General features: G+C 40.3%; 1 protein-coding gene across 2 annotated transcripts; it reads left to right on the plus strand.

Annotated features, from left to right (window-relative positions):
• The first annotated feature begins 2,421 nt into the window (after positions 1 to 2,421).
• Positions 2,422 to 26,959, plus strand: NMU (neuromedin U). Of its 2 annotated transcripts, XM_034411456.3 has the most exons (8): positions 2,432 to 2,660; positions 15,918 to 15,967; positions 16,213 to 16,260; positions 16,788 to 16,847; positions 20,796 to 20,870; positions 23,406 to 23,459; positions 26,059 to 26,098; positions 26,558 to 26,959. In XM_034411456.3, exons 1-7 carry the CDS (start codon positions 2,516 to 2,518, stop codon positions 26,092 to 26,094), a joined length of 468 nt encoding a protein of 155 aa, XP_034267347.2. In that variant the 5' UTR covers positions 2,432 to 2,515; the 3' UTR covers positions 26,095 to 26,098; positions 26,558 to 26,959. The 2 variants fall into 2 exon arrangements, with proteins under 2 accessions (XP_060546787.2, XP_034267347.2); XM_060690804.2 differs by lacking the exon at positions 20,796 to 20,870 and having other exon boundaries at positions 2,422 to 2,660.
• The last annotated feature ends 784 nt before the right edge of the window (positions 26,960 to 27,743 follow it).

Consider the following 27,743-nt stretch of genomic DNA (forward strand, 5'->3'; position numbering starts at 1 on the left):
AATCCATATTATTCTAGGATTCGCCTCCTGATTTACAAATGTGGCAAAATCAAGACAATAATTTTGCATAACACTGAAAAATGCTGTGATGGAACACGGACAGTTTTTAATGCTGTATGTATGAAAAAGGCATCTCCCTGCAGGTAGAAAGCTAGCACAGAACAAACAACTGTTCTCCTTAAGATGCAAGCTTTTTTAATGTCTTCTCCTTTCTACAGTTTTTTTTAGCAACACAGATAGTCCTCGACTTTTGACCACAATCGAGCCCAGATTTTTCATTTGCTAAGCGAGACAGTTGTTAAGTCAGTTTTGGCCCATTTCGTAACCTTTCTTGCCACAATTGTCAAGTGAGAATCTCTGCAATTATTAAGTTAGAAACATGGTTGCTAAGTGAATCTGGTCTTCCCATTGACTTTTGTTTGTCAGAAGCTTGCAAAAGGTGATCACATGACACTTGCAACGGTCATAAATATGAGTCAGTTGCAAAGTATGTAAATTTCAATCACGTGACCATTGGCATAGGGGTGCTATTCAGCAGGTTCTGGAGAACTGGTAGAGGAAATTTTGAGTAGTTTGGAGAACCGGCAAATACCACCTCTGGCTGAATGGGGTGGGAATGGAGATTTTGCAATGTCCTTCCCCCAGGAGTGGGGAGGGAATGGGGATTTTGCAATGTCCTTCCCCCAGGAGTGGGGTGGGAATTGGGATTTTGCAATATCCTTCCCCCAGGAGTGAGGAGGGAATAGGGATTTTGTAGTATCCTTGCCCTTGGATGGGGAGGGAATGGAGATTTTTCAATGTCCTTCCCCCAGGAGTGATGAGGGAATGGAAATTTTGCAGTATCCTTTGACTGGAGTGGGGAGGGAATGGGGATTTTGCAGTATCCTTCTGCTGGAGTGGGTGGGGGAATGGAGATTTTGCAGTATCCTTCGACTGGAGTGGGGAGGGAATGGAGATTTTGCAATATCCTCCGACTGGAGTGGGGTGGGAATGGTGATTTTGCAGTATCCTTCCCCCAGGAGTGAGGAAGGAATGGAAATTTTGCAGTATCTTTCCCCCAGAAGTGAGGAGGGAATGGGGATTTTGCAGTATCTTTCCCCCAGGAGTGAGGAGGGAATGGGGATTTTGCAGTATCCTTCCCCCAGGAGTGAGGAGGGAATGGAAATTTTGCAGTATCCTTCGACTGGAGTGGGGTGGGAATGGTGATTTTGCAGTATCCTTCCCCCAGGAGTGAGGAAGGAATGGAAATTTTGCAGTATCCTTCCCCCAGGAGTGAGGAGGGAATGGGGATTTTGCAGTATCCTTCCCCCAGGAGTGGGGAGGGAATGGAGATTTTGCAGTATCCTCCGACTGGAGTGGGGTGGGAATGGTGATTTTGCAGTATCCTTCCCCCAGGAGTGAGGAAGGAATGGAAATTTTGCAGTATCCTTCCCCCAGGAGTGAGGAGGGAATGGGGATTTTGCAGTATCCTTCCCCCAGGAGTGAGGAGGGAATGGGGATTTTGCAGTATCCTTCCCCCAGGAGTGAGGAGGGAATGGGGATTTTGCAGTATCCTTCCCCCAGGAGTGAGGAGGGAATGGAAATTTTGCAGTATCCTTCCCCTGGAGTGAGGAGGGAATGGGGATTTTGCAGTATCCTTACCCCAGGAGTGGGGTGGGAATGGAGATTTTGCAGTATCCTTCCCCTGGAGTGAGGAGGGAACGGAGATTTTGCAGTATCCTTCCCCTGGAGTGGGGTGGGAATGGAGATTTTGCAGTATCCTTCCCCTGGAGTGAGGAGGGAACGGAGATTTTGCAGTATCCTTCCCCTGGAGTGGGGTGGGAATGGAGATTTTGCAGTATCCTTCCCCCAGGAGTGAGGAGGGAACGGAGATTTTGCAGTATCCTTCCCCTGGAGTGGGGAGGGAATGGGGATTTTGCAGTATCCTTCCTCTGCCACGCCAACAGAACCAGTAATAAAAAAAATTGAATTCCACGGCTGTGTGACCATGTTGCAAGGGTTCCTAAGTGCGAAAAAGGCTTATAAATCACTTTTTTTCAGTGCCCTTGTAACTTTGAACGGTCACTAAATGAACTGCCGTAAGTCGAGGACTACCTGTAAAGGGGGAGGGGGTGAGGAATAATTATATTGGGTAGGGGGGGCGCACACTTTCCTTTTTCGAAGTGTCACATATGCGGGCTCTGCCACTTCTGCCCTGTGGAGCAAAAAAAGAGAAGGATAGAGCGAGCCCCACGCGTGTTTTTTTTTGCACGCACGCGGCTCCCTCCTGCAAGGGGCCGCGGTCAATCCGCGTCGCCCTTTCCCCCCCCCCAAGACCTTCCAGGGAGGGGACCCCCGTTCTGCTGCTGGGCTTCGGACGCTTGTCTGAGTCACGCGTGGGCGGGCGCCGCCTTCCCCAGTGCTGGGCGATTTAAAAGCGGGAGCGCTCCAGCCGAGCCCTCGCAAACCAGCGGGAGCGGCAAGCAGAGCCGGCGGCCCAAGGGAAGCAGCAGGAGCGGCGGCGTTCAGAGGCACCATGCGAAGGCTCAGCGCTGGCCGGACCCGTCCCGAGCAGCAGCTGCTCCCGTTGCCGGCGAAGGGCAGCCGGAGGAAAGCCGGTCCTGGAAGGCCTTGGAGGCTGATGCTCGCCCTGCTGGCTTTTGGGGTGAGCTCCTGCAAAGGTAAGGGGGCGGCCCGGTTCCCTTTTTCAGCCCCAAATCTCAGCGCCTTTCTTTCTTTCTTTCTTTCTTTCTTTCTTTCTTTCTTTCTTTCTTTCTTTCTTTCTTTCTTTCTTTCTTTCTTTTCCTTCCTTCTTCTTTCTTCTTTCTTTTTGCGCTTTCTTCTTCCTTCCTTCCTTCCTTCCTTCCTTCTTTTTCTTCCTTCTTTTTCTTTCTTTCTTTCTTCTTCTCTCTTTCTTTTTTCTTTCTTTCTTTTTTCTTTCTTTCCTTTCTTCTTCCTTCCTTCTTCTTTTTCTTCCTTCCTTCCTTCCTTCTTTTTCTTCCTTCTTTTTCTTTCTTTCTTTCTTTCTTTCTTCTTTCTTTCTTTTTTCTTTCTTTCCTTCCTTCCTTCCTTCCTTCCTTCTTCTTTTTCTTCCTTCCTTCCTTCCTCCCTTCTTTCTTTCTTTCTTTCTTTCTTTCTTTCTTTCTTTCTTTCTTTCTTTTCTTTCTTTCTTTCTTTCTTTCTTCTTCTTTCTTTCTTTTTTCTTTCTTTCCTTTCTTCTTCCTTCCTTCCTTCTTCTTTTTCTTCCTTCCTTCCTTCCTTCCTTCCTTCCTTCTTTTTCTTCCTTCTTTTTCTTTCTTTCTTTCTTCTTCTCTCTTTCTTTTTTCTTTCTTTCTTTTTTCTTTCTTTCCTTTCTTCTTCCTTCCTTCTTCTTTTTCTTCCTTCCTTCCTTCCTTCTTTTTCTTCCTTCTTTTTCTTTCTTTCTTTCTTTCTTTCTTCTTTCTTTCTTTTTTCTTTCTTTCCTTCCTTCCTTCCTTCCTTCTTCTTTTTCTTCCTTCCTTCCTTCCTCCCTCCCTCCTTTCTTTCTTTCTTTCTTTCTTTCTTTTCTTTCTTTCTTTCTTTCTTTCTTCTTCTTTCTTTCTTTTTTCTTTCTTTCCTTTCTTCTTCCTTCCTTCCTTCTTCTTTTTCTTCCTTCCTTCCTTCCTTCCTTCCTTCTTCTTTTTCTTCCTTCCTTCCTTCTTTTTCTTCCTTCTCTTTCTTTCTTTCTTTCTTTCTTTCTTTCTTTCTTTCCTTCCTTCCTTTCTTCTTTCTTCTTTCTTTTTGCGCTTTCTTCTTCCTTCCTTCCTTCCTTCCTTCCTTCTTTTTCTTCCTTCTTTTTCTTTCTTTCTTTCTTCTTCTCTCTTTCTTTTTTCTTTCTTTCCTTTCTTCTTCCTTCCTTCCTTCTTCTTTTTCTTCCTTCCTTCCTTCTTTCTTTCTTTCTTCTTCCTTTCTTCTTTCTTCTTCCTTCCTTCCTTCTTCTTTTTCTTTCTTCCTTCCTTCCTTCCTTCTCTCCCTCCTTCCTTCCTTCCTTCTTTCTTTCTTCTTTCTTTCTTTCTAGTTTTTTATTTTTTATTTAAAAAATGTCAAATCAATGCATGAACAGTGTGGCACCTGTGGGTGCCCTACATTCCAATACAAATGAAACTGATCAGATTAAAGAGTATTATTAAGTTCGATCAATTTATGTATTGCTAATAACAATACACATCTATGTTAGGTTACAGTCTACCAGTATCCAATTATTCCACAGTTTTCTCATTATTACTTCCATTGTATCAAATAAAAATGTATACATTGATATCCCCTCTATTTCGATCACTTATTCTAGCTTTTAATCGTGTCAGTCTTTATTAAGAAGCTTTTTCTTTCTTTCCTGTCAAATTGCTAATCAGGTCACCTGCCTAAAAAAAGAGGAAAAAAAAATAGAGAGGGAGAGAGTTTCTTCTCTTAGCAACCGATCTCTCTGGGATCTTCCCCCCGAGAAAACACACTTTTTTGGGGGTGGGGAGGAATCCATTGAAAGCAAATGCCCCCATTATCCAGAGTGTGCGTGTGTGGGACTTTTCATCACACAGGTCCGTCCTCGACATACGGCCACTGTGGAGCCCAACATTTCCATCACTAACTAAGTGATATGGTTGTTAAGTGAGTTTCGGCCCGTTTATGACCTTTCTTGCCCCAGGAGAATCCCTGAAGGTGTTAAGTTGGTAACACAGATCGTCGTTTCCCCACTGACTTTGCTTGTGGGAAAGTGGTGAAAGGAGAACAGATGATGATTCTGGGGAATACTCGCAACCGTCGTAAATAGGACTCAGTTGCCAAGCATCTGAATTTTGCTCACGTGACCATGGGGGATGCTGCAATGGTCGTTAAGTGTGAAAAGAGCCTTGGTGGTGCAGCAGATTAAAGCACTGTTAAGTAACACCAGCTGCCTGCAATTACTGCAAGTTCAAATCTCACCAGGCTCAAGGTTGACTCAGCCTTCCATCCTTTCGAGGTAGGTAAAATGAGGACCCGGATTGTGGGGGCAATAAGCTGACTTTGTATTAAAAAAAAGAACACCGCTTGGGGGGGGCGAAAGCCGTACTAAGCAGGTATATACAAAAGTATGAAGGCTATTGCTTAACGCATTGTAAGCCGCCCTGAGTCTCCGGAGAAGGGCGGCATATAAATCGAACCAATAAATAAATAAAAACTCACTTTTTTTTTCAGTGCCATTCTAACTTTGAACGGTCAATAAATGAAACTTTGTCAGTCGAGGACTACCTGTGCTTCTAGCACGTTGCTGCTTTGAATGGAAAACAACGAGCTTTTCAAATACTACATTCTTAGGTCAGGGTGGCCCTGCCATAAGTAAACCCCCCCCCTCCCCGAGGATTCCCCTCTTTAAAATGGCCATAAAAAGCTATTTGGGAAGTTCCCTATCCAAGCATCCCTTCCTCTCATTCTTATTCAAAGTTTACGTTTCTTGTTTCAGACTTTAAGGTAGAGGTCTTCAAATTTGGCAGCTTTAAGACTGGTGGACTTCAACTCCCAGAATTCTCCAGCCAGCTCCACCACAAGTCTTAAAGCTGCCAAGTTTGGGCACCCCTGCTTTAAGGCAATTGTAAAAGTTTGCTTGCCCCCCCCCCAAAAAATTTCTCCAGGATTTTATTTATTTATTTATTTTAATTAATTTTTATTAGATTACGTTATAATACAATACATCGAGTATCGGTTTGACAGTGATAATATAAATACAGATTGAATACATTTTTGACTTATGATATCTCCTCAACTTTCCCCTTGTTTGGCTATACTAAGCTATCTCTCTTCCTTTCTTTATTCTATCTTCCAACCATCTATACCATAATCCCCACACCGTATAGTATTCCGATTCCTCTTTCTCGTCAATCTCATATGCTAATTTGCTCATCTCAGCGCATTCTAAAATTTTCCGAATTAAGTGTTCTTCTGGTAGTATTCACTTATCTTTCCAATGCTGCGCGTGTCAGCGTCTCAGCGCTGACATGGAAAAGGGAGGATGAAGCCTGAACTTTTGCCTGCTAAATCCCTTTGAGGATTCGGTCTCCTTGGAGATGAGGAGGGGGGAAACATTCCTGTGGACTGACGGGAAAAGGAATCGGGAGAGTGGCTTGGAGGATGGCTGGTGGGAGGCGGGAGGGTTGGGGATTGGAAAGGGAGGGATTGGGGGCAGGGGTCAGTGTTGACCCCGAAGAATCAGGATCCGGTTGCTATGCTCGAATAAAGAGAAAATTTCCTTAAAGATTGGCAGTTTGGAAGTTCATTTATTTTGAGATAGCATCGAAACCTGACAGCGCGTATGTTATTCTGGCTGCCGTGATGATATGTATAATTAGATATCTCTATCTTTTCTCATATGTCCTCTTTAGTACTCCCAGGAGAAAGGTTTCAGGTGCCAAATCTATGTTTTCCTCAATTACTTCCTTCTCCAGGATTTTAATACATGAAGTTTTACTTGGATTTTGGGATAGGTATCCTGAAGTGTATAATAAACAAGGCAACTCTTGAGTGACTTACCTCTTTTCTTCATAGAGGGCTGTGAAGAAGGCTCCTTGGTGCTCTCTGAGCTTGCTTGTTTTCTTGTAGACATTTCATTATCCAAATATCATCAGTGCTAGTACCATGTTTCCCCGAAAATAAGACCCTCCCACTTTTTTTTTTTGCTTTAATTTATATGCTGCCCTTCTCCGGAGACTCAGGGCGGCTTACAATGCGTTAAGCAATAGCCTTCATACTTTTGTATATTTATACAAAGTCAGCTTATTGCCCCCACAAACTGGGTCCTCATTTTACCTACCTTTGAAAGGATGGTAGGCTGAGTCAACCTTGAGCCTGGTCAGATTTGAACTTGCAGTAATTGCAAGCAGCAGATGTTAATAACAGTGCTTTAGTCCACTGTACTACAGGCTCCTGTAGTACAATGTCTTATATTTTTCTGAACCCCGAAATAAGCGCTTGGCTTTGTTTTCAGGGAGGTCTCATTATTTTGAGGTGCGTTGAGCAAGATGGGGCTCCTCTTGCCGTCTTACCTGATTTCCAACTCTGTCTCTCTAACCCTAACCAGAGGAAATAGCGGGGACCGTCTGTGTATGCGTTTAAATATTTTTGGGGAGGGCTTATTTTCGGGGGGGGGATTTTAACGCATGCGCTCAAAAGCCCGATTGAGCTTATTATCAGGGGAGGTCTTATTTTCAGGGAAACAGGGTAAGGAGTGTTGTTTGCTGTCAGTTTATGATATAAACTGAGATCAAACCCCATTCCTTATTAGCACTGAAAACGTCTGCAAGAAAACATTCTCAGGCTGTACTTCCTGAGAATGCTCAGGAAGATGAATCTATCTCAGCATCTACTTCTGTCCTACTATCGCAGCACCATTGAGAGTGTCCTGACATACGGCATTCTTGCATGGCATGGGAGCAGCTCTGTAGCGGACAAAAACGCTCTACAGAGAATCATTAAAACTGCCCAGAATATTATCGGGCTCCAGCTACCAGCCCTGGACGACATCTTCGAATCTCGCTGTTTGAGGAAGTTGCATAACATTCTCAGAGACTCTTCCCATCCTGCTTACAATCTTTTTGGACTGTTGCCTTCTGGCAGAAGATACAGAACAATTAAAACTCGGACCACACGTTTTCTGAATAGTTTCTATCCCAGAGCTATAATTGCACTCAACAATGAACTAAAGGGCCACCATCAGTGAGCTGTTGGACAGTATTACTTGGTCTGTTGTGTGGATGCTTGGGTGGTTTAGGGGTGAGGAATTGTGGTGGGTGGGAGTGTGTTTGGGGATTATTTTTATTTATTTATTTTATTTTATTTAAATTTTTATACCGCCCTTCTCCTGCTGGACTCAGGGCGGTGCACAGCCTAGAATAAAAAACATCCCAATACAAAATTTAAAATTTTAAAAGAATTAAACAAATTTTGGCCCAAAATTTAAAACCTCCCGACTAAAAACCATTTACAATTAAAAATATCTAAATATCTAAATTATGTGTGTGGGACCTGGCCTTTGGGTGTTAAGTGGGTGGAGCCTGGATAGCTCAGCAGACTAATGCATTGTAATTTAACTCCAGTTGTCTGCAATTAGTAAGTTCGAATCTTGCCAGGCTCAAGGTTGACTCAGCCTTCCATCCTTTCTAAGGTAGGTAAATTGAGGACCCAGTTTGTGGGGGCAATAAGCTGACTTTGTAAAAATATACAAAAGTATGAAGGCTATTGCTTAACGCATTGTAAGCCGCCCTGAGTCTCCGGAGAAGGGCGGCATATAAATCAAATTTTAAAAAAAAGAAAGTAAATTTCGTTGTATGTGTATACTGTGTATACACATACAATGACAATAACGTTTATTATTATTATTATTATTATAAGCAAGCTCAAAGAGTACCAAGGAGCCCTCATGTCAACCCTGAGCTACAAATATTCTCTTTTATTAGGGTTAACTTTAAGCATTTGCAGTAAGCTGCTTTTCTTACACTGTAACATATGAAAGTTACCTCAGAATTCAAAAGGTGTGTCATTTTACCCCAATCAAACTTGGCTGGGGAATTCTGGGAGATGAAGTCCACAGGGTTTAAAGTTGCCAGAGGTTGGGCTCCCCTGATCTAAATGGAATACTTCATCTGTTTCCAACTCTGTTCTATGTCTTCGGAGTTTCTTAACAATTGTAAAAAGTTATGTTCTGGTTTGTTTGTTTTTTAAAGAATTCCACGCAGGTCCTGCATAATATACATATTGTATATTATGCAGAGCTTTAAGTCAGATCTGGGGACTCCTCCTTGTCACAATTATAGCAGTAAGAATGTAATTCCAATTTTTAAAACTCCGTCTCGTTCTGGTTTATTTCTGGCAACGAATGTCATTTCCAATGCAAAGTTACTTATTGTGTAAGCCCCTCTAGAGAGCAATAGTGCCTTTTTAGGTCAACTAATAAATAATTACCGTATTTTTCGGAGTATAAGACTCACTGGAGTATAAGACGCACCTTAGTTTTTGGGGAGGAAAATAAGAAAAAAAGCTGATTGGCAGGTGGATCGGCCTCCCAGAATACCCCCAATCAGCTGTTTCCAGGTGAATTTTTGCAACAGGTTCCTTGGTTGTGAGCTCTGTGCCTTGCTTTTTTTTTGCTTTTTTTTCTGCCTCTGAAACTTCTGAAACTCTGTTTCAGAAAAAACTTTTTTTCCTGCCTCTGAAAGCCTCCGAAACAGCTTCAGATAAAAAAGCCTCTGAAGCTCTGTTTGGGGGCTTCTTTTCTGAAGTTTTGTTTCTGATGCTTTTTTCAGCCTCTGAAACTTCCGTTTGAGAAGCTCGGTGGTGCTACATTCGGAGAATAAAAGGCACCCAGATTTTCAGCCTCTTTTTTGGGGGGGAAAAGGTGCGTCTTATACTCTGAAAAATACAGTAATATAACTAATAAATAAAAAATATTGAATTTTCAAATAATAGTTGACATAATAAAGAATGTGATACCAATGAATATTATATGCTAATTTTAAATAGAAGCCACAGCAGAAACAAATCTCTGCAATAGAACAGGATATAGGATTTCTTCACACAATGCAGGCATTATAACTTTGAGATACCAAGTAGGTCAAACAATTAATATTTCCCTTTCTAGATATTTTCAAGTATATCTATAGTACGCTCATTTAATGAAATGCTTGACTTTAAAACATAAGGGTAAATTCAGTGGTGAAATCTAAAATTTGTTACTACCAGTTCTGTGGGCGTGGCTTGGTGGTGGTGGTGGTAATGTGACTGGGTGGGCGTGGCCAATTTTTTTTTTTTACTTTTAAAACCATTTTTTCTACAACTTCTTCGGCTAAAAGAAAAAGCCTTTTTTTCTTTTAAAAGCCTCTGATGATCCAAGCTGAGTTGCCTGATCGTCAGAGGCATTTAAAAGAAAAAAAGCCTCTGCTAATCAGGCAACTCAGCTGGGATCGTCAGAGTCTTTTGAAAGCATTTTTTTGCAACCTCTGAAGACGTAGAAAAAATGCTTTTAAAAGCCTTTGACGATCCCAGCTGAGCCGCACGATCATCAGAGGCTTTTTTTTTTTTTTTTACTTTTAAAAGCATTTTTTCGGCCGAAGAGGTTGTAGAAAAAATGCTTTTAAAAGTAAAAAAAAAGCCTCTGATGATTGTGCAGCTCAGCTGGGCATGGGGGCGGGGGCAGGGATTTTTGCTACCGGTTCTCCGAACCACCCACCTTCATCTCTACCGGATCGGGTGATCCGGTCCGAACCGGGAGCATTTCACCCCTGAGTAAAGTTACTAGTAGATCCTGAAGATGCAATTTTAAGGCAAGTAGATAAATACATTTTAAAATATCCCAGTTATTTATTCACAAACCATTCCATGGTTTACTTATTTCACTGATAAAGTGACAGCATTCGTCAAAGCACACAAAGAAATACGATTATATGAAATGCTCATATTTAATATCATCTAGCCTGATCTGCAATACTTGCTTTGTAGTTCTAAATGAAATCACGTTTATATTTACAACTTCAAAATATATATATAAAAAAACAAAACTTAACAATGAAAACATAACAAAGAGAATGGCAGTCTTGTTTGTATCTTCTCTAAGTGTTTGGGCTTGTGCACAAAGCATTAACTAAGCGTATATGCATTGCCCGGTTAGAATTTTAATGTGGTCCTTAGCCCGGATCCTATTCTTTGTGCAGTTCCCTTCCATCTCTTTGTTGCTTCTTCTGTGACTTTTTTCTTCCTTTAAAAACAGAAATATGTGGAAGTTGCAAAATACTTTTTTTTTTTAATTAGTAGTGCTAGGAGTAGTATTAGAAGCCATCCAGACTCCAACTAGCAAGCACTGCTGATGTGCGTAATAAAATATTTTACTAACAAGCTGTAAATGGGTATATTCATTTTGCCCTCATTTTACAATTTGAATGCTCTCTCTCTCTCTCTCTCTCATCTGTCTTCTCTATCTAATCATCTCTCTCTCGATCATCCATCTATCAACTGTCTGTCTGTCTATCTATCTATCTATCTATCTATCTATCTATCTATCTATCTATCTATCTCTTATCAGCCTGTCTATATCTATCTATTCATCCATCCATCCATTAATCCATCCATCGATCGGTCAATCTATCTATCTATCTATCTATCTATCTATCTATCTATCTATCTATCTATCTCTATCTCTATCTCTATCTCTATCTCTATCTATCTCTCTTATCTCTCTTATCTCTCTCTCTCTCTCTCTCTCTCTCTCTCTCTCTCTATATATATATATATATATATATATATATATATATGCTGTCTATCTATCTATCTACACACACATACATACATACATATACATACTGTACATACATACATACATTCATACTGCAGTTTTCTGGCAGCAAAGCCCACTGACTAGAATTTCCTTCAGAATAGATATGCATAAGATTATAAAAAATCAGAACTGTTTAATTATATCTTTTTGAACATTGTATGGTTTTATTTACGGTGAAAACACCCTGTTAACATAATTCAACTTGCCTACATGCAAAAATGTCACGCTATTCCCTTTTGGGGTGAGCAGCACTTGTGAGGCAAAGCACAAAAAAGTAATATAAAGTAGTAAGAAAGCAAATTAATTGCACAAGATAAGAAGAGGAAACAGATTTAAATCTGGAATTCACCAACACTATTCACTATATTCTACACACCTTCATATTTTTGCAAATAATCTTGACTGCCATTATATCTGTATGTCACTTTCTGTGCTTCAGAAACTCAGCACTCTCTTTTTGAGAATTGTATGAATCAGATTCATCTTTCTTTTTATACACACAAACACACAGTTTGCCATTTCGTCCCAGTTCATTTTTTCCATATGACCAAATCCCATTAGTGTACTAATGTTATACCGGTCTCTCATTTTGTACCCAAACCATTGTCCTTTAGCATCAATACATTTTTGACCTTATCATTTCTTTTTTCATCACAATTGTTAAGTATCTCATTCAGCAGGCTAATTCTGCCGACTGCCAGCAATTCAGCACTTCAAATCTCAAGATTGACTCAGCCTTCCATCTTTCCGAGGTTGGTAAAATGAGGACCCAGAGTGTTGGGGGCAGATATGCTGACTCTGTAAACCGCGTAGGGAGGGCTGTAAAGCACTGTGAAAGCGGTATATAAGTCTAAGTGCTATTGCTATTGTAATTCCCAGTGCAAATAATTTTATTGCTCCGTCTGTATAGCTTAGTACACATCCATATACTGTACATCTTCAACCAATATAACTCAGTGTCACTTTAAACATGACTGATTGATAGATTATACAGGTAGTCCTTGTCTTATGATCACAATAAATCCCAGCATTTCTGTTTGTTAAGCGGGACAATTGTTAAGTGATTTTGCCCCATTTTGCAACCTTTACTGCCACAGTTGTTAAGTCAATCATTGCAACTGTGATGTTAGTAACACGGTTATTAAGTGAATCTGCCTTCCTTGTTGATTTTACTTTACTTTTACTTTACTTTTATTTGATTTGTATACCGCCCTACTCCCAAAGGACTCAGGGCGGTGAACAGCCAACAATAAAATACATACATACAAAATTTAAAAAGCAGAAATAAAATCGAATTAAATAGTTTGGCCCAGACAGATTAAAACCCCAATCAATTTAAAACAAATTTAAACTTTGAGGATTAAAGATATTAAAAATATTAAAATATTAAAATTGTTTAAAAAAAGGGAGAAAGTTAGGCCAGGCCCGCCTGGTGAAATAAAAAGGTCTTTAGAGTGCGGCGGAAGGTGTGCAGTTCAGGATCCTCCATATCTCCGCGGGGAGCTTGTTCCAGATAGTAGGTGCCCCCACAGAGAAGGCTCTCCCACTGGGGGCCGCCAGTCAACATTGTTTGGCCGACGGCACCCGGAGGAGTCCCTCTCTATGAGAGCGTACTGGCCGGTGGGAGGCTATTGGTGGTAGTAGGCGGTCCCGCAAGTACCCAGGTCCTGAGCCATTTTGCTTGTTTAGAAGATCGTAAAAGGTCACCACATGACCCTGGGACATTGCAACCATCATAAATATGAACCAATTGCCAAGCATCTCAATTTTGATCATGTGACCATGGGGATATTGCAACAGTCGTAAGTGTGAAAAATGGTCATAAGGCACTTTTTTCAGTGTTGCTATAAATTCAAACAGTCACTAAATGAAAGGCTATATGTCAAGGACTATGTATACCATCAAGTCATTTTCGATTCTTAGCATTCTTATACTTAACCTATTTTTTTCAAGTCTTCCAGCAGCCATCACCATTGTGGGTCCATTCACCTTACTGCTGATTTTTCTCTTCTTCGCTTTCCTTCTGTCTTCCCCAGCATTAAAGTCATTTCAAGAATCCCAGGTTTTCACATAAGATGTCTGTCAGCATTCTGATGCTGCCATAAAAAGATGAGGCTTGACTTTTCACCTACTTATTTCTCTGTAGATAATATTCCTTAGGAGATGGGATGGGAGGGGAGACATTCCTGTGGGGTCAGGTCAGAAGCAGGGGAGACTGACTTGGAAGATGGCTAATGAGAAGATGAGAATTGGGGAACAGAAAGGGAAGGGTTTGGGGGTCAGAGGGTTAGTATCGGCTACGACAAAGTCGGGACCAGATCTGTCGTACTCAATAAATGGAATATTTCAGCAAAGATTAATTGTTTGGGAGTGCAATTTATTTGAGGTGACATTGAAACCTGACAATGTCCAAAATAGGCTAATTTGAGATCCTGTTCTTGTGTCTTGAGTGATCACTCTGGGTTAAATTATTTGATGAGCCATTGGTTTGTGTTGTGATTGGCTGTCCATTATATCAATCAATCAGATTAGACAGTGGTGAAATCTAAAATTTGTTACTACCGGTTCTGTGGGTGTGGCTTGGTGTGTGTGGGGTAATGTGACTGGGTGGGCATGGCCATTTTTTTTTTACTTTTAAAACCATTTTTTACATGTAAAACCATGTAAAAAAAATGCTTTCAAAAGGCTCTGATGATCCCAGCTGAGTTGCCTGATCGTCAGAGGATTTTTTAAAAACCCTCTGCCAATCAGGCAACTCAGCTGGGATCGTCAGAGCTTGGCTCGTCAGAGGCATTTAAAAGAAAAAAGCCTCTGATGATCACGCAGCTCAGCTGGGCATGGGCGGCGGGGGCAGGGATTTTTGCTACCGGTTCTCCGAACTGCCCGCTGCCATCGCTACCTACTCGCCCGAGCCGGTCCGAACAGGGAGCATTTCACCCCTGAGATTAGATCTGGAAAGGACCTAGGAGATCTTCTAGTCCAGCCCCCTACTCAAGCAGGAGATCCTATACCATTTCAGACAAGCGACTATCCAGTCTCTTCTTAAAAACCTCCAGTGAGTACCCACAACATATGAAGGCAAGCCGTTCCACTGCTTAATTGTCCTCACAGTTAGGAAGTTTCTCCTTAATTCCACATTGCTTCTCTCCTGGATTAGTTTCCATCCATTGTTTCTTGTCCTGGCTTCAGGTGCTATGGAAAATAAAGTGACTCCCTCTTCTTTGTGGCAACCTCTCAAATAGTAGTATACTGAAGAATCTTTTCCAATATTCAAGTTCGAAGGCGTGAATGTTTTTTCTAGCCTGGGTCTTTAAAATCCAACTTTCACATCAATAGATATGTAAAGGAAATACCATGGCTTGTACAATTCTGATCTTTGGAGCAGTGGTGGGTTCCTCCCGGTTCAGCCCGGTTCGGCCAAACTGGTAGCGGTGATGATATGATGTCACCGAACCTGTTCTCTTTGTTTGGGAGCTGGGCCCTCCCCCCCCGCGTTATTCTTACCTTTTATTTCAGCCCACCCCCAATTGTTCGCTGCCTCCTGAGTCCCAGTTGATCGGCTGGAAGGAAAAAAACTGTTTAAACTCTTGCCGCGGGGCTTCAAAGGGCCGCCCTACAGCTGATCAGTGTTAAAAGGCAGTGTGGTGGTAGACCAGGACGCTCGAAAAACAAATGGTTAGACCAGGACGCGCCAAGAACAAATGGGTAGACCGGTACAGCTCTGCAAGCAGTTAAAAGCCTGGTAGACCAGTACCTCTTCTAAATCCTAAAGAATTGTCACATGACCATCAAACCACGCCCACAAAATAAGCCATGCCCACAGAACCGGTAGTAAAAAAATTTAGAACCCACCCCTGCTTTGTAGGTGTAGACACATCATGACATTTTAATATCTTTTCCAAGGACATCATGGATGCTCTAGGAAATGTTAATCTGTAGTATATTTCTTGACAGCTTGCTCCATATGTTCTTGATTCCTAATAAATAAAGAACCATAAAAATTCCTTATTCATAAATAGTTGAAATATTGATTAGGTGTTGAATATATGTCTTTTAGAGAATGAAAGAGACAGAAATACATAGTATATATTTTTCTCTAACTATAATCATTTCAAAAAATACCAATGAATGTATGTTGAATTCACATCTAGATAAAGTGGGAACACTGTCTGATTTAAAAGTATAATAAAGTTCTGCATTCAAATAGATGTAGATATTTATGGGACGGATCACATTTCGAACTCAACATTGTTAGGATTAGGGATTAAAATAAAATGTGTTTGAAAACATGTGTTTCACATAATCCAATGTGTACTGCTAAGCAGCTCAGATTCAAAAGTGTAGAGATTTCACAAATTTATCGGCACTGAAATTAGTGAAAAGCAGGAAAAAATAATGACGTAAGCATATAATATTTCATGTCACAACATAAATCAGGCCTGAAGTGAACTGTTTTTGGACTCCAAATGTCAGTTTCTTGTATATATTCAATGTCTTGCCTGCTTTTTTGTTACTAACTCTGTTTTCTGAGTAACAGTATTTGTTACTCAGTTGGTGATCTCTGCATAGTTGGTAATATCCTAAATAGAAAATTTAAACCCAGATCATTTTTTCTCCTTATTTTCAGGTGTACCAGTGATGTCCCATGTTCTCCAAGAAGAAAAAGTGTGGAATGAGGTAGAAAACAGTATCCCTCATGTTACTACTTTTAGTGTTGTTTTATTTAGCACAAAGCTGTGCCTATGCCATTCGTACTATAAGGTGTGGTTTTTTTAAAAAAAAAACAAATTTAATAATTGAGAATTCTAATAGGGGACTGGCATATACTTTATTTGTAATACTCAACAAAAAAAAGCTAAATTTCTTTCATTTTTGTTCAGTTGAAAACGTTACTGAATCTACCTTCTTCTCAATATTGTTAGATAGATGATATATGTTCTGCTATCCCAGCTGAAGACATTCTGCCTCAGGTCAGTTGAATTTAACGTTGTAAATAATGCAAATGTGTTAATTTTTATTTTTTATTTTTTTTTTATTGAAAAAGTTTTACAAACAACAAATTTTTCCCCCATTTCTCCCCCCATCCCTCCCTAGCCCCCCCAAACCCTCCCTCCCCATGACTTCCCCAAGGTGAAATCCATCCACATTATATTATGTCATACTTTACCACCCCTCTATTCCCCTCCCTGTGCACTATAAATCTTTACATCACAATAAACTATTTTGCCCCCTATAAACTATACATTTCTACACAACATTTAACTAAAAACTATCTGGTACTTTCTGGTTTGATATTTATTCTGCACATAATCTATCCAATTCTTCCACTCCCATACGTAACTCTCTTGAGTCCGGTCTTTTAAGTATGCTGATATCTTCGCCATTTCTGCGAAACTGGCCATCTTCAAGGTCCATTCTTGAGTTGTAGGCACATCAACCCTTTTTATTTTTTCAAGGAGGATAATTTCAGTTCATTAATCTAGCCTCTTTTTTTTAGCCATCCAATGCGGTCGAAGAATTTTGCTTTATGGTTCTGGAATTTCTACAGAAAGACAAGGTAATAACAGTTACCACTGTATTTTCTTAATATGGTAGTCAGCTTCTTCTGGTTCAGGTAGTCTTTGACTTATGACCGATTGCTTAGCAACTGCTCAAAAGTTCCGATGGCCCCGCCCAATATGGTACTCAATACCCAGTTCTTAAATTCCAACTGCTATTCCCCGGTCACATGAACTCCAGGGGTGATATTGACTTACCTTTGCTACCGTTTTGCAAATGTGCATGTGCTCGTTTTGCTTGCGCACAACACCTCTGCGCATGCACAGAGCGTCAAAAACGGGACATGATGACGTCTGGGTGGGTGGGCGGAGCCTCCCGCAGCTGCTGCTACCGGTTCACTTGAACCGGATAGAACCAGCTGACTATTACCACTGATGACCTCATTTCGAGTGCTTAATAACCAGCTCACATTTATGGCCAGTTGCAGTGTCCTGTGGTCACACGACCACAATTTATGACGTTTTGGCCAAAACATGATGCTTACTTCCAGTTTTCAGAAAAAGCACACCCCATAGTGAACAATGGGTTCTTTTAACGATGGCTGCAAAAGTCATAAAATTGATCATGTGATGGTCCGTTTTACAACTGTCACGACTTACAGCAATAATAATCCAAGCTGCATTCCGGCCGTAAATTGAGAACTACTTGCAATGTTTTATAATTAGCTTTCAAGCAAACGATGGATGCTAATGGATTCTCGGCTTTGTGGCTCCCAGATACCAGCTGTGCAAGGCTACTCACCGATGGATTAATTTAAATAAGGAATATGCAAAACCGGATGGTCTGTTTTTCCTCTGAAACAAGTCGACATTACTATATCAAGAATGACCTAGTGCAGAGGTAGGCAAATGTGGCCCTTTTACAACCTGTGGACTTCAACTCCCAGAATTCCTGAGACAGCTTGGCTGAGCCACGTGATCATCAGAGGCTTTTTTTTTTTTAACTTTTAAAAGCATTTTTTCAGCTGAAGAGGTTGTAGAAAAAATGCTTTTAAAAATAATTTTAAAAAGCCTCTGATGATCGCGCGGCTCAACTGGGCATGGGGGTGGGGCAAGGATTTTCGTTACCGGTTCTCCGAACCACCCGCCTCCATCCCTACCGGATCGGACGATCCGGTCCAAACCAGGAGCATTTCACCCCTGATTTAAAGTGACAATAAAGTTATTCTAAATCTAAGCCTAATGGGGCTTCCCTGGGCCGCTACTCAGCAGAAGCATTTGTCAAATTAGAAGTTTGGTAGGTAATTTAAAAATCTTATTTTGAAAGTTTTACAAACTTGCAGATACGAATACGGCATTTCTAATTTGCCTAAGCCTTGAAATGAATTTAAATTCAATATTTTCTGTATTACAGAGCAAGACAAGCTTTATTGGGCAATGTTCTTCGTAGGGTTGAAAAACTTCAGCGTTTATTCATTTCTAACATTTTCATTGTTAGAAATTAATGACTTTGATGCAGATTGTTTTGAATTAAGTTAATTTCAAACCACGGTTTCCTAAAGTTGTCATTAGAAACTAACCAAAGTTAATGTAACCATAGTTTGTAAATGAGCATTGCTATATATTAAATAGTACTGCAATTAAATACCGTAGTTAAATACAATTTAGCGTGAATTAAGCTCCCTTTTTCCCTCTCCAAAAAGGACATAGTTTAGTTAATGTTCTTGCCACATTGTCAATCTTCCTGGCAGAAATCCATTTGGGCCAAATTCTGGGATAATATCAGAAATCATTACTATTTTTACAGCTCTACAAATTATTGTAAACTTCATTATTAGTCTAGAAAGAAATGGGGTCCTGCTGCGAAATGCAGCATAATTGTTTCCAGTTTTGCTTTTTTAAATAGTTTTATCAGTTCCCGTTGCCTTTATATGATCTATGATAATCCAGTTTATTACAGCTCATGCCATGTTGGTTTAGCAAGGAAATCAAAAAAATCGACACTACTAATGTAAAGCTAGTTCTACCATGATACATTTTGTGAATGTAAAACCCTTATATTGTTGCATGAACTTTTACAGGCATTCTAAACAAATATATAAACTGTAAGAGGCATTCTTAACAAATAAGAAATAAACTGTAACAAACAAGAGGAAGTTTATTCTGTATAAATCTCATACCAAAAGTCCTAACCATCATCAAGGAATTAATTCTACAGCACTGCTGGCATGCGGAATTACTGGCTGTTTCAAGTAGCAGCTGAATTCTGCAAAGCCAAAGAGAAGAAAAACAATTGAGCAGGCTAGCTGGGGAATTCTAGGAGTTGAAGTCCACAACTCTTAAAGTTGCCAAGATTGGACACCCCCTGATGTAGAGTTTGTAGAGACAGTCATACAAATCAAAGTTGGATTGAAGGAACCTTGCTCCTGGGTGTGAGAGAGAGAGATGGCTGGATTCAAAGAATTAAGCCAATGATTCTTCCTGGCATTGATTTGTAAAATTCTCCCATCTGGAGGTCAGGGAATTTGCTGTCATCCTGATTTTTTCCACTCCTAGCATGCCCTCCAGAGGTGGTATTCAGCCGGTTCGGACCAATTCAGGTGAACTGTTAGCTCCGACGATCAGCTGGCTGCGCCCCCCCATCATGTCCTTTATTTTCTGCTTTGTATCTTATCTCAATCATGTGGCACAGCTGATTCCCCCCCCCTCGCTGTTCTTACCATTGCTAACTTGGAGGTAAGCAGCTGAGCTTCTAAATGCTCCATTTTCAGCGCTGCGCACAAGCACTTTAGACGCTTGCAAAGCACACGCTCACCGAACTGATTGTTAAGCCAGCAGCATCGCACCACTGATGCCCTCCTAATATGCCAAGCTAGACTACAGTCCAATATTCCTCCTGTCTCATCCTTCTCTACATGATGCACAGGACCGAAGGCTAAATATGTAAGATGAAAAATCCCACAGCATCTCATCTTAGGCTGGGAAGACAAAAAAAATAGAACAATAACAGTGTAAATACAATTTAATCTCATTTATAACATTTATATTTGTGGTTAGAAGAGGCCTCCTTCGTCTACAGGTAGTCCTTGATTTACGACAACAATTGAGCCCAAACTTTCTGTTGCTAAGTGAGACATTTGTTAAGTGGGTTTTGTCCTATTTTATGACCTTCCTTGCCACCGTTGTTAAGTGAACCGCTGCTTTGTTAAAGCAGTTGTCAGCATTCTGATGCTGCCATAAAAAGGAGGAGACGAGGCTTGACTTTTCACCTACTTATTTTCTCTGTAGATAATATCCCTTAGGAGATGGGATGGGAGGGGAGACATTCCTGTGGGGTCAGGTCAGAAGCAGGGGAGACTGACTTGGAAGATGGCTAATGAGAAGATGAGAATTGGGGAACGGAAAGGGAAGGGATAGGGGGTCAGAGGGTTAGTATCGGCTACGACGAAGTCGGGGCCAGATCTGTCGTACTCAATAAATGGAATATTTCAGCAAAGATTAATTGTTTGGGAGTGCAATTTATTTGAGATGACATCGAAACCTGACAGCAGTATTATTAAATTAGTAGCAAGGTGGTTAAGTGAATCTGGTTTCCCCATTGCTTGTCGAACGGTCGCAAAAGGGGATCCCATGTCCCCGGGACATTGTAACTGTCACAAATACGAGTCAGTTGCCAAGTGTCTGAATTTTGATCACATGACTATGAGGAGGCTGCAAAGGGCATAAATGAAAAATGGTTGCAAGTCACTTTTTTTCGGTGCTGTTATAACTTTGAACGGTTAGTAAACGAGCTGTTGTAAGTCAAGGACTGCCTGTATTTAGCACTCTAGCCAGTTTCGGTATAATAGTAGCCCTGACTCCCATATATGATGATTTTAAGCCTGGAAGATATCGATTATGCATGTCTCTGCTGGGCTTACAAGTGTTTATTGTAGGAGGGGGAATTTCTCCCAGATTCCGGCTAGAATCTCATTGCCGTTCACGTGTCTCTATTCCTATTTTCTTAGTCATTGGCCACACATCCGTTGCTGCCATTTATTCCCCAACTTCATGACAGGAGACCGAAGAGATACAAAGCGGACGTATGTACCTTCTAAATTATGTACAATAGCATAACTTTTTTTAAAAAATTTGATTTATATGCCGCCCTTCTCCGGAGACTCAGGGCGGCTTACAATGCGTTAAGCAATAGCCTTCATCCTTTTGTATATTTATACAAAGTCAGCTTATTGCCCCCACAAACTGGGTCCTCAATTTACCTACCTTAGAAAGGATGGAAGGCTGAGTCAACCTTGAGCCTTGGCGAGATTCGAACCTTCAGTAATTGCAGGCAGCTGGTCTTAATAACAGGGTGCTTTAGACCACTGTACTACCAAGGCTCTTTTTCATGTGTCTTTCTCATCTTTTTTTCTTTCTTTTTTTTTTTAAAAAGCTTCTATTTCTTAGTTTTAATTATTTCTATTGGGCTGTATCATACAGTAGTCCTGGACTTACTACGGTTCTTTTAGTAACCGCTCGAAGTTACAGCGGCACTGAAAAATGCGACTTACGATCGTTTCTCACACTTACGACCATTGCAGCGTCCCCAGGGTCAAATGATCAAAATTCAGACACTTGACCACTGACTCGTATTTATGACGGTGGCAGTGTCCTCGGGGTCATGCAACCTTCTGGCAAGCAAAGTCAATGAGCAAGCCAGATTCATTTAACAACCGGGTTACTAATTTAACACCTGCAGTGATTCGCTTAACAACGGCGGCAAGAGAAATTGTAAAATGGGGCAAAACTCATTTAACAAGTTCCTCACTTAGCAGCATAAATTTTGGCCTCAATTGTAGTCATAAGGCGAGGACTACCTGTATTTCTAACTGCATGCTTATGCTTTTTTTTTTATTCAGAACTAAATATCCTAAATTCATTGAGTATTAGTGCATTAATTCAGCACTGTAGCCTAAATTACTCATGACACTCTTGTACCATTAGTTTCAATAGGACAATAATAGCACAGCAGGCCTTGGCATCTGTTAGGATATTTAAATATATTATGTATATAATTTATGTAATATATAAATTATATATTATGTATTTTATATTTTTAACTGGTTGTTTTATTGTTGTGAGCTGCCCTGAGTCCTCGGAGATAGGGCGGCATATAAATTTTATTATTAAATTAAATTATTAAATTAAATTTATTTATTGTTTATTTATTTATTGGTTCGATTTACATGCCGCCCTTCTCCGGAGACTCAGGGCGGCTTACAATGCGTTAAGCAATAGCCTTCATACTTTTGTATATACCTGCTTAGTAGGGCTTTTGGCCCGCCCTAAGCAGTGTTCTTTTTTATACAAAATCAGCTTATTGCCCCCACAATTCAGGTCCTCATTTTACCTACCTCGGAAGGATGGAAGGCTGAGTCAACCTTGAGTCTGGTGAGATTTGAACTCGCAGTAATTGCAGGCAGCTGGCAGCTAAGTGCTACTTAACAGCACTTTAGTCCGCTGCACCACCAAGGCTCATGATATATCTGAAACATTTACAATGTTTAAATCTGTTTATATGGCACTTCAAAATATACATCAAGAAATAAAATTGGTATTTATTTATTTTTATTAATAAGGTCAGCACGGTTTTGTAATTCAAGGACTACTTGTAATCGTAGGGAATTGGAGGCTAAATATGTATATGTATAAAGAACGGTTGCTGGACTTGGGTATGTCTAGTTTAATGAAAAGAAGGACTATGGGAGATATGATAGCAGTGTTCTAATATCTCAAGGGCTGCCACAAAGAAGAGGGAGTCAAACTATTTTCCAAAGCACCTGAGGGTAGGACAAGAAGCAATGGGTGGAAACTAATCAAGGAGAGAAGCAGCTTAGAACTAAGGAGAAATTACCTGACAGAACAATTAATCACTGGAACAACTTGCCTGCAGAAGTTGTGAATGCTCCAACACTGGAAGTTTTTAAGAAGATGTTGGATAACCATTTGTCTTAAATGGTATAGGGTTTCCTGCCTAAACAGGGGGTTGGACTAGAAGACCTCCAAGGTCCCTTCCAACTCTGTTATTCTATATTCTAAAACTGAGTTTGCATATAACACTAAATTGGGGTTTTTTTCTTGCCACGATGGGATTGATTCACACAGAGCAATACGTTTATATGCATTTATATCACACTAAGCCTGTAAGGAAGGCCTGGAGGAACGTTGTCCATGGGGTCGCGATGGTCGGACACGGCTTCGCAACTAACAACAACAACAATAAAAGCCTGAAAGAAACAAACTATGTTTCTTTGTGTAGTACATTTACCTGAAAGTCCTCGTGTAAACTTTTCACCACAAAGAAAATGAAAGAAAAGTCAGTGAAATCGGATTGACACTGCTCTTAATAATTAAGGACTTTTTAGTAAAACATTCTGATGGGGCTGTTATAATCACCTCACAAAATGTTGGTGTAAATGTTTCCCATTTATGGCAGACAGGCATATATGTCCACTCATTAAGCTTGATTGAGATGACTTGTTGGAGAAAAAAGGGTTTTGCCATGTGCAAAAGGATGAAAATTGGTCTTCGTTACTTTGCCACAGTGTTGGGGATTTTGAAATCTGTTCTCTTTTTAGGAAGAACATCGAATACCTGGAGGAGTTCAAAGCAGAGGATATTTTATGTTCCGAGTAGGTCAATTTCTGCTTGTTTCTGGCTCAGGGCTATATATTACAAGACAATAAACAGAACCTATGCTGAGAAGTGAGATTATTCTTTGGGGATAGTCTTTTGGCTGGCCAATAACTTAAGATAGAACTAGAGTAGAGTAGAGTAGAGTAGAGTAGAGTAGAGTAGAGTAGAGTAGAGTAGAGTAGAGTAGAGTAGAGTAGAGTAGAACAGAACAGAACAGAATGTTAAGTTCAATTGGAGAACACTTTCAGTTGAGGTGGCCTTCCATAATCTTGAAGCCCCTCAAACTCAGTAATTCTGAGAAAATATGAGCTAGTCGTTTCTGTAATTAGCAGAAAAATATTTTATACTCATTCATTGTCTAGATAATTTGTGGCAGACTTGTCAGCACTTAAACCTTTAAATAGAAATGATCCCTGGCTCCATTTGTTGAGAAAGGTATAATTTTATTAGAAGTCAAGTGTGTCGCAGTTGTGCATAGCCAGAACTGAGAATTGTGTGCCAAAATTTCTAAGTCCAACCTTTCCTTCCCTTAACTGACTCCCATCGCTGACCCTCTCCCCATGATGAATTAGGTTCAAGCAAGATGTTTTCAGAATAGTCACTTCAAACGTAAGTTGGTATGCAGCTGTCTTCTCCTAGCCAGGTGACCTTGAAGCAGCATCTCAGGGAGATACAGCAGTTACTTTCGCTTTACCCAAGCATTCCTCCTCCTTCCCCGGAGTTTCTGGCAGACTGTCACTGCATGGTAGCGAAACACACAAGCAAGGATACTGAAGCAGGTCACAGTTTGTCTCAAAGTGCAAAATAATAGAGCAGCCTGATACAGACGTATACACACAATGTGTATGTTTGTGGGTATCTCCAAGCTTACTCCCATATAATTGGGTGTGAAATTGTAAAACTGTGTCTTCAATTGAACTAACCAGATGAAAAGGAAAAGCTATGTTACACCTTGCTCACTGTCCTGCTCATTGTCAATCACTCTTCTTCATTACCTGTAGGGACATGCCTGTAAGACTTCCCCTCTCGCTCAAAATAGAATAGAATAGAATAGAATAGAATAGAATAGAATAGAATAGAATAGAATAGAATAGAATAGAATAGAATAGAATAGAATAGAATTCTTTATTGGCCAAGTGCGATTGGACACACAAGGAATTTGTCTTTGGTGCATATGCTCTCAGTGTACATAAGGAGAATAAAGTACATTCATCAAGAATAAAAAGATACAACAGTCAAGGTTACTAATAAGCTATCAAATCATACTAGGAAACAAATAAAAACAATATAAGTTGAAAGATACAAGCACATGGTTATAGTAGTAAGTGGGAAGAGATAGATACTAGTAAGGAAGAGAAGAATAATAGTAATACAGTCTTAGCAAATTACTTGACAGTGTTATGGGAATTATTTGTTTAGCAGAGTGATGGCATTCGGGGAAAAACTGTCCTTGTGTCTAGTTGTTCTGGTGTGCAGTGCCCTATAGATGTTGTTTTGAGGGTAGGAGTTGAAAGAGTTTATATCCAGGATGCGAGGGGTCTGTAAATATTTTCACAGCCCTCTTTTTGACTCGTGCAGTATACAGGTCCTCAGTGGAAGGCAGGTTGGTAGCCATTGTTTTTTCTGCAGTTCTAATTATCCTCCGAAGTCTGTGTCTCTCTTGTTGGGTTGCAGAGCCAAACTAGACAGTTATGGAGGTGCAAATGAGAGACTCAGTAATTCCTCTGTAGAACTGAATCAGCAGCCAATAGATGATGCAGCCAATTTTATATCTTCGTGACTCTCCTTTAAATGTATAATACAACCAATTTAAGAGGCATGCAGAACGTAGGATGCTTAAATTTTTTTTTGAACTGAACAGCAACCTGTTTAGAGAACAAAGTTTAAATAAGTTTGTTCTCCTTCAACTGTGTTATTTCTTTTGCCTTCATTAATTTCTCGGTTGGGCAGATTCCAGTTCTGTAGGTGTGCATGTACACAAAAAAATGCACGCAGCAGGATAGGACAGGATGAGCTAAATAGAGAAATATCCAGAAGGGGAGAGAGTAAGATTGGTCCCAGTGTAGTAGAGCACTGAAATGCGGTACTTCCAGCATTTTCTGAAAAGCCCTGAGAAGAAAGAGGTACAGGTGGACCTGATACATGCCAATTGTTTAGTTTCTTGTTAGCTACCAGAGAATAATCCTGCAGTCCTCAGCTATAGATTATCACTGCTGCCCTCTAGCACTACATATATTCTGCTGAATATGTCAATATAAAAGCTCGCAAGTTAAATCAATGAGCCAGGCAGACTTCATTTTTTTATATACCTCCAGGGCAATTTGCAGTCGGAAGGCTTAGTTTAAGGTAAACAGAGGTCAAGATTTTTTTGTTCATTTTTCCTACTTTTCCTTTATTATTGAAACTCTCAAATCTCTTCTCTAATATTCAGCTGAAATTAAAATGTAAGCGTGACCTGAAAAAAAAATATCATTCATTCACGTGCTAGAACTTTGTTTTCAATTCACAAATCACAAGAAGTGAGCTTATAATTCTCACAGAGGCATTCCCAAAGATACTAACTTATCTATCCTTTCTTTTTTTTTCTTTTTGTAGCCACGTAATGGAAGAAGATCAGCTGCTTTCTATTAAAAAGGTTTTTAATCTTACTTTTTGTTCCAAATAATGCTTTATACCCATGATGGCAAACCTATCATGGGTATCGTGGTGGGCACGCGAGCTCAGCTTCAGCTGAGACCAGTCGGACCGGAAGTTGGCAAACTTTTCGGCCTCCAGAGGAACTCTGGTGGGGTGGGAAAGGCCATTTTCGCCCTCCCCAGACTCCTAGAAAGGCTCTGGAGGCTATAGATGTAGTTTTGAGGGTAGAATTTGAAACAATTTATGTCTAGGATGTGAGGGATGTATAAATATTTTCACAGCCCTCTTTTTGACTTGTGCAGTATACAGGTCCTCAATGGAAGGCAAGTTAGTAGTAATTGTTTTTTCTGCAGTTCTAATATATAACAATTTAATCCTTTTTTAAAAAGTGTCTCTCATAAAAGTGTCATGAAATCGTTTGATATATTATTATAATATTTTTTTTCCCTTTCTTTAGGCTTGTTCTTGGATCACTTTTGGGGCTGCAGAAAAAAAAATGGGCATCTTGTGCGCTATTAAATGTCAACGCTTTTTTTAAAAGATACTCTATCCACAGTACAAAATTCTTATGATTAAAAATGCAAACCTCTGCATGGTTTACTCACAAAAAAGTCCTTGTGTAATGGGGCTTGCCCTCACATTAGCGTGCACAGGTTTGTAACCTAAAGTACAATTTTTAAAGCATCTTATTAACATTATTCTAATCCCTTGCGTTACAATTTTTGAAATGGTGTGAAATTAAATTATAAAACAAAAGTGTTGTTCTTGCATGCATGGACTTTGTCAGTTGAGAGAATGCTACCTATATATAGGTTTTTTTTTTCTCCATTCTATATTGTAAATAAAAACATTCAGTAGAGAGTTGTTTTTAATGAGCGTATTTTAATGAGAAGGTTGTTGATTGTTAGCGTCATGCTTTCCGGGCTTTGGGTCTTATGATTTCCAATTAGGCTTGAGTGTTTTTTTTGCAATACAACTAATGCACTAATATCCAAAATATTTTTAAATGGGCCTTCCTTGCATATTATGATATTATGATGTTTCTGCTGTTGAAGCGGGAGAGCATTGGAAGAGGAGTTAACAGAAATGAAGAACTTTCAAAATCTTGACTTCACCTCTTTGTGTTACTATCTACACTTCTTAAACATCCCATTCCTGTGGCATTCAACTTTCTTTAATGATACACCGCCTTATACATAGCCATATAAACTTTTTTTGAAAAACATTTCTTTGCTGCAAAAGTCTGCTTCCTACCCAATCACTCTATATTTCCTTGGCTGGCCCCTCCCTCCCAGCCCCTCCCTCCCAGGAGTCCCCACGCGGAGGCTCGGGGAAGACAAAAAATGAGTGTACTGAAAGTTTGGGAAGGCCGGAAACGGGCCTACTTGCAGCCTTCAGAGGGCCTCTGGAGCCAGAGGAAGCCGTTTTCACCCTCCCGGAGGCTCACAGAAAATCTCTGGAGCCTGGGGAGGGCAAAAATGCCTCCCTCCACCACTGTGGTGCAGGAGGCCGACTAGGCCACGCCTACCCAGCAACCGGGCAGAGAACCCAGAAGCCCACCCCTGCTGGTAGGACAGAAAAGATGTATATGAAGTTACCAGCCTTAACCTACTCATGCCACATTTACCATTCCTTTCCAATGG

Source organism: Pantherophis guttatus, chromosome 8, assembly GCF_059756535.1.
Source record: "Pantherophis guttatus breed Tessera chromosome 8, ASM5975653v1, whole genome shotgun sequence".
NCBI lineage: Eukaryota > Metazoa > Chordata > Lepidosauria > Squamata > Colubridae > Pantherophis > Pantherophis guttatus.

Excerpts from the sequence above, each read along its gene's own strand:
- NMU (XM_034411456.3), top strand. The coding sequence starts at position 2,516 with ATGCGAAGGCTCAGCGCTGGCCGGACCCGTCCCGAGCAGCAGCTGCTC. Across the intron at positions 16,848-20,795 it reads AATTTCTACAGAAAGACAAG|TCATTGGCCACACATCCGTT; the intron begins GTAATAACAGTT and ends CTATTTTCTTAG. Across the intron at positions 23,460-26,058 it reads GAGGATATTTTATGTTCCGA|CCACGTAATGGAAGAAGATC; the intron begins GTAGGTCAATTT and ends TTCTTTTTGTAG.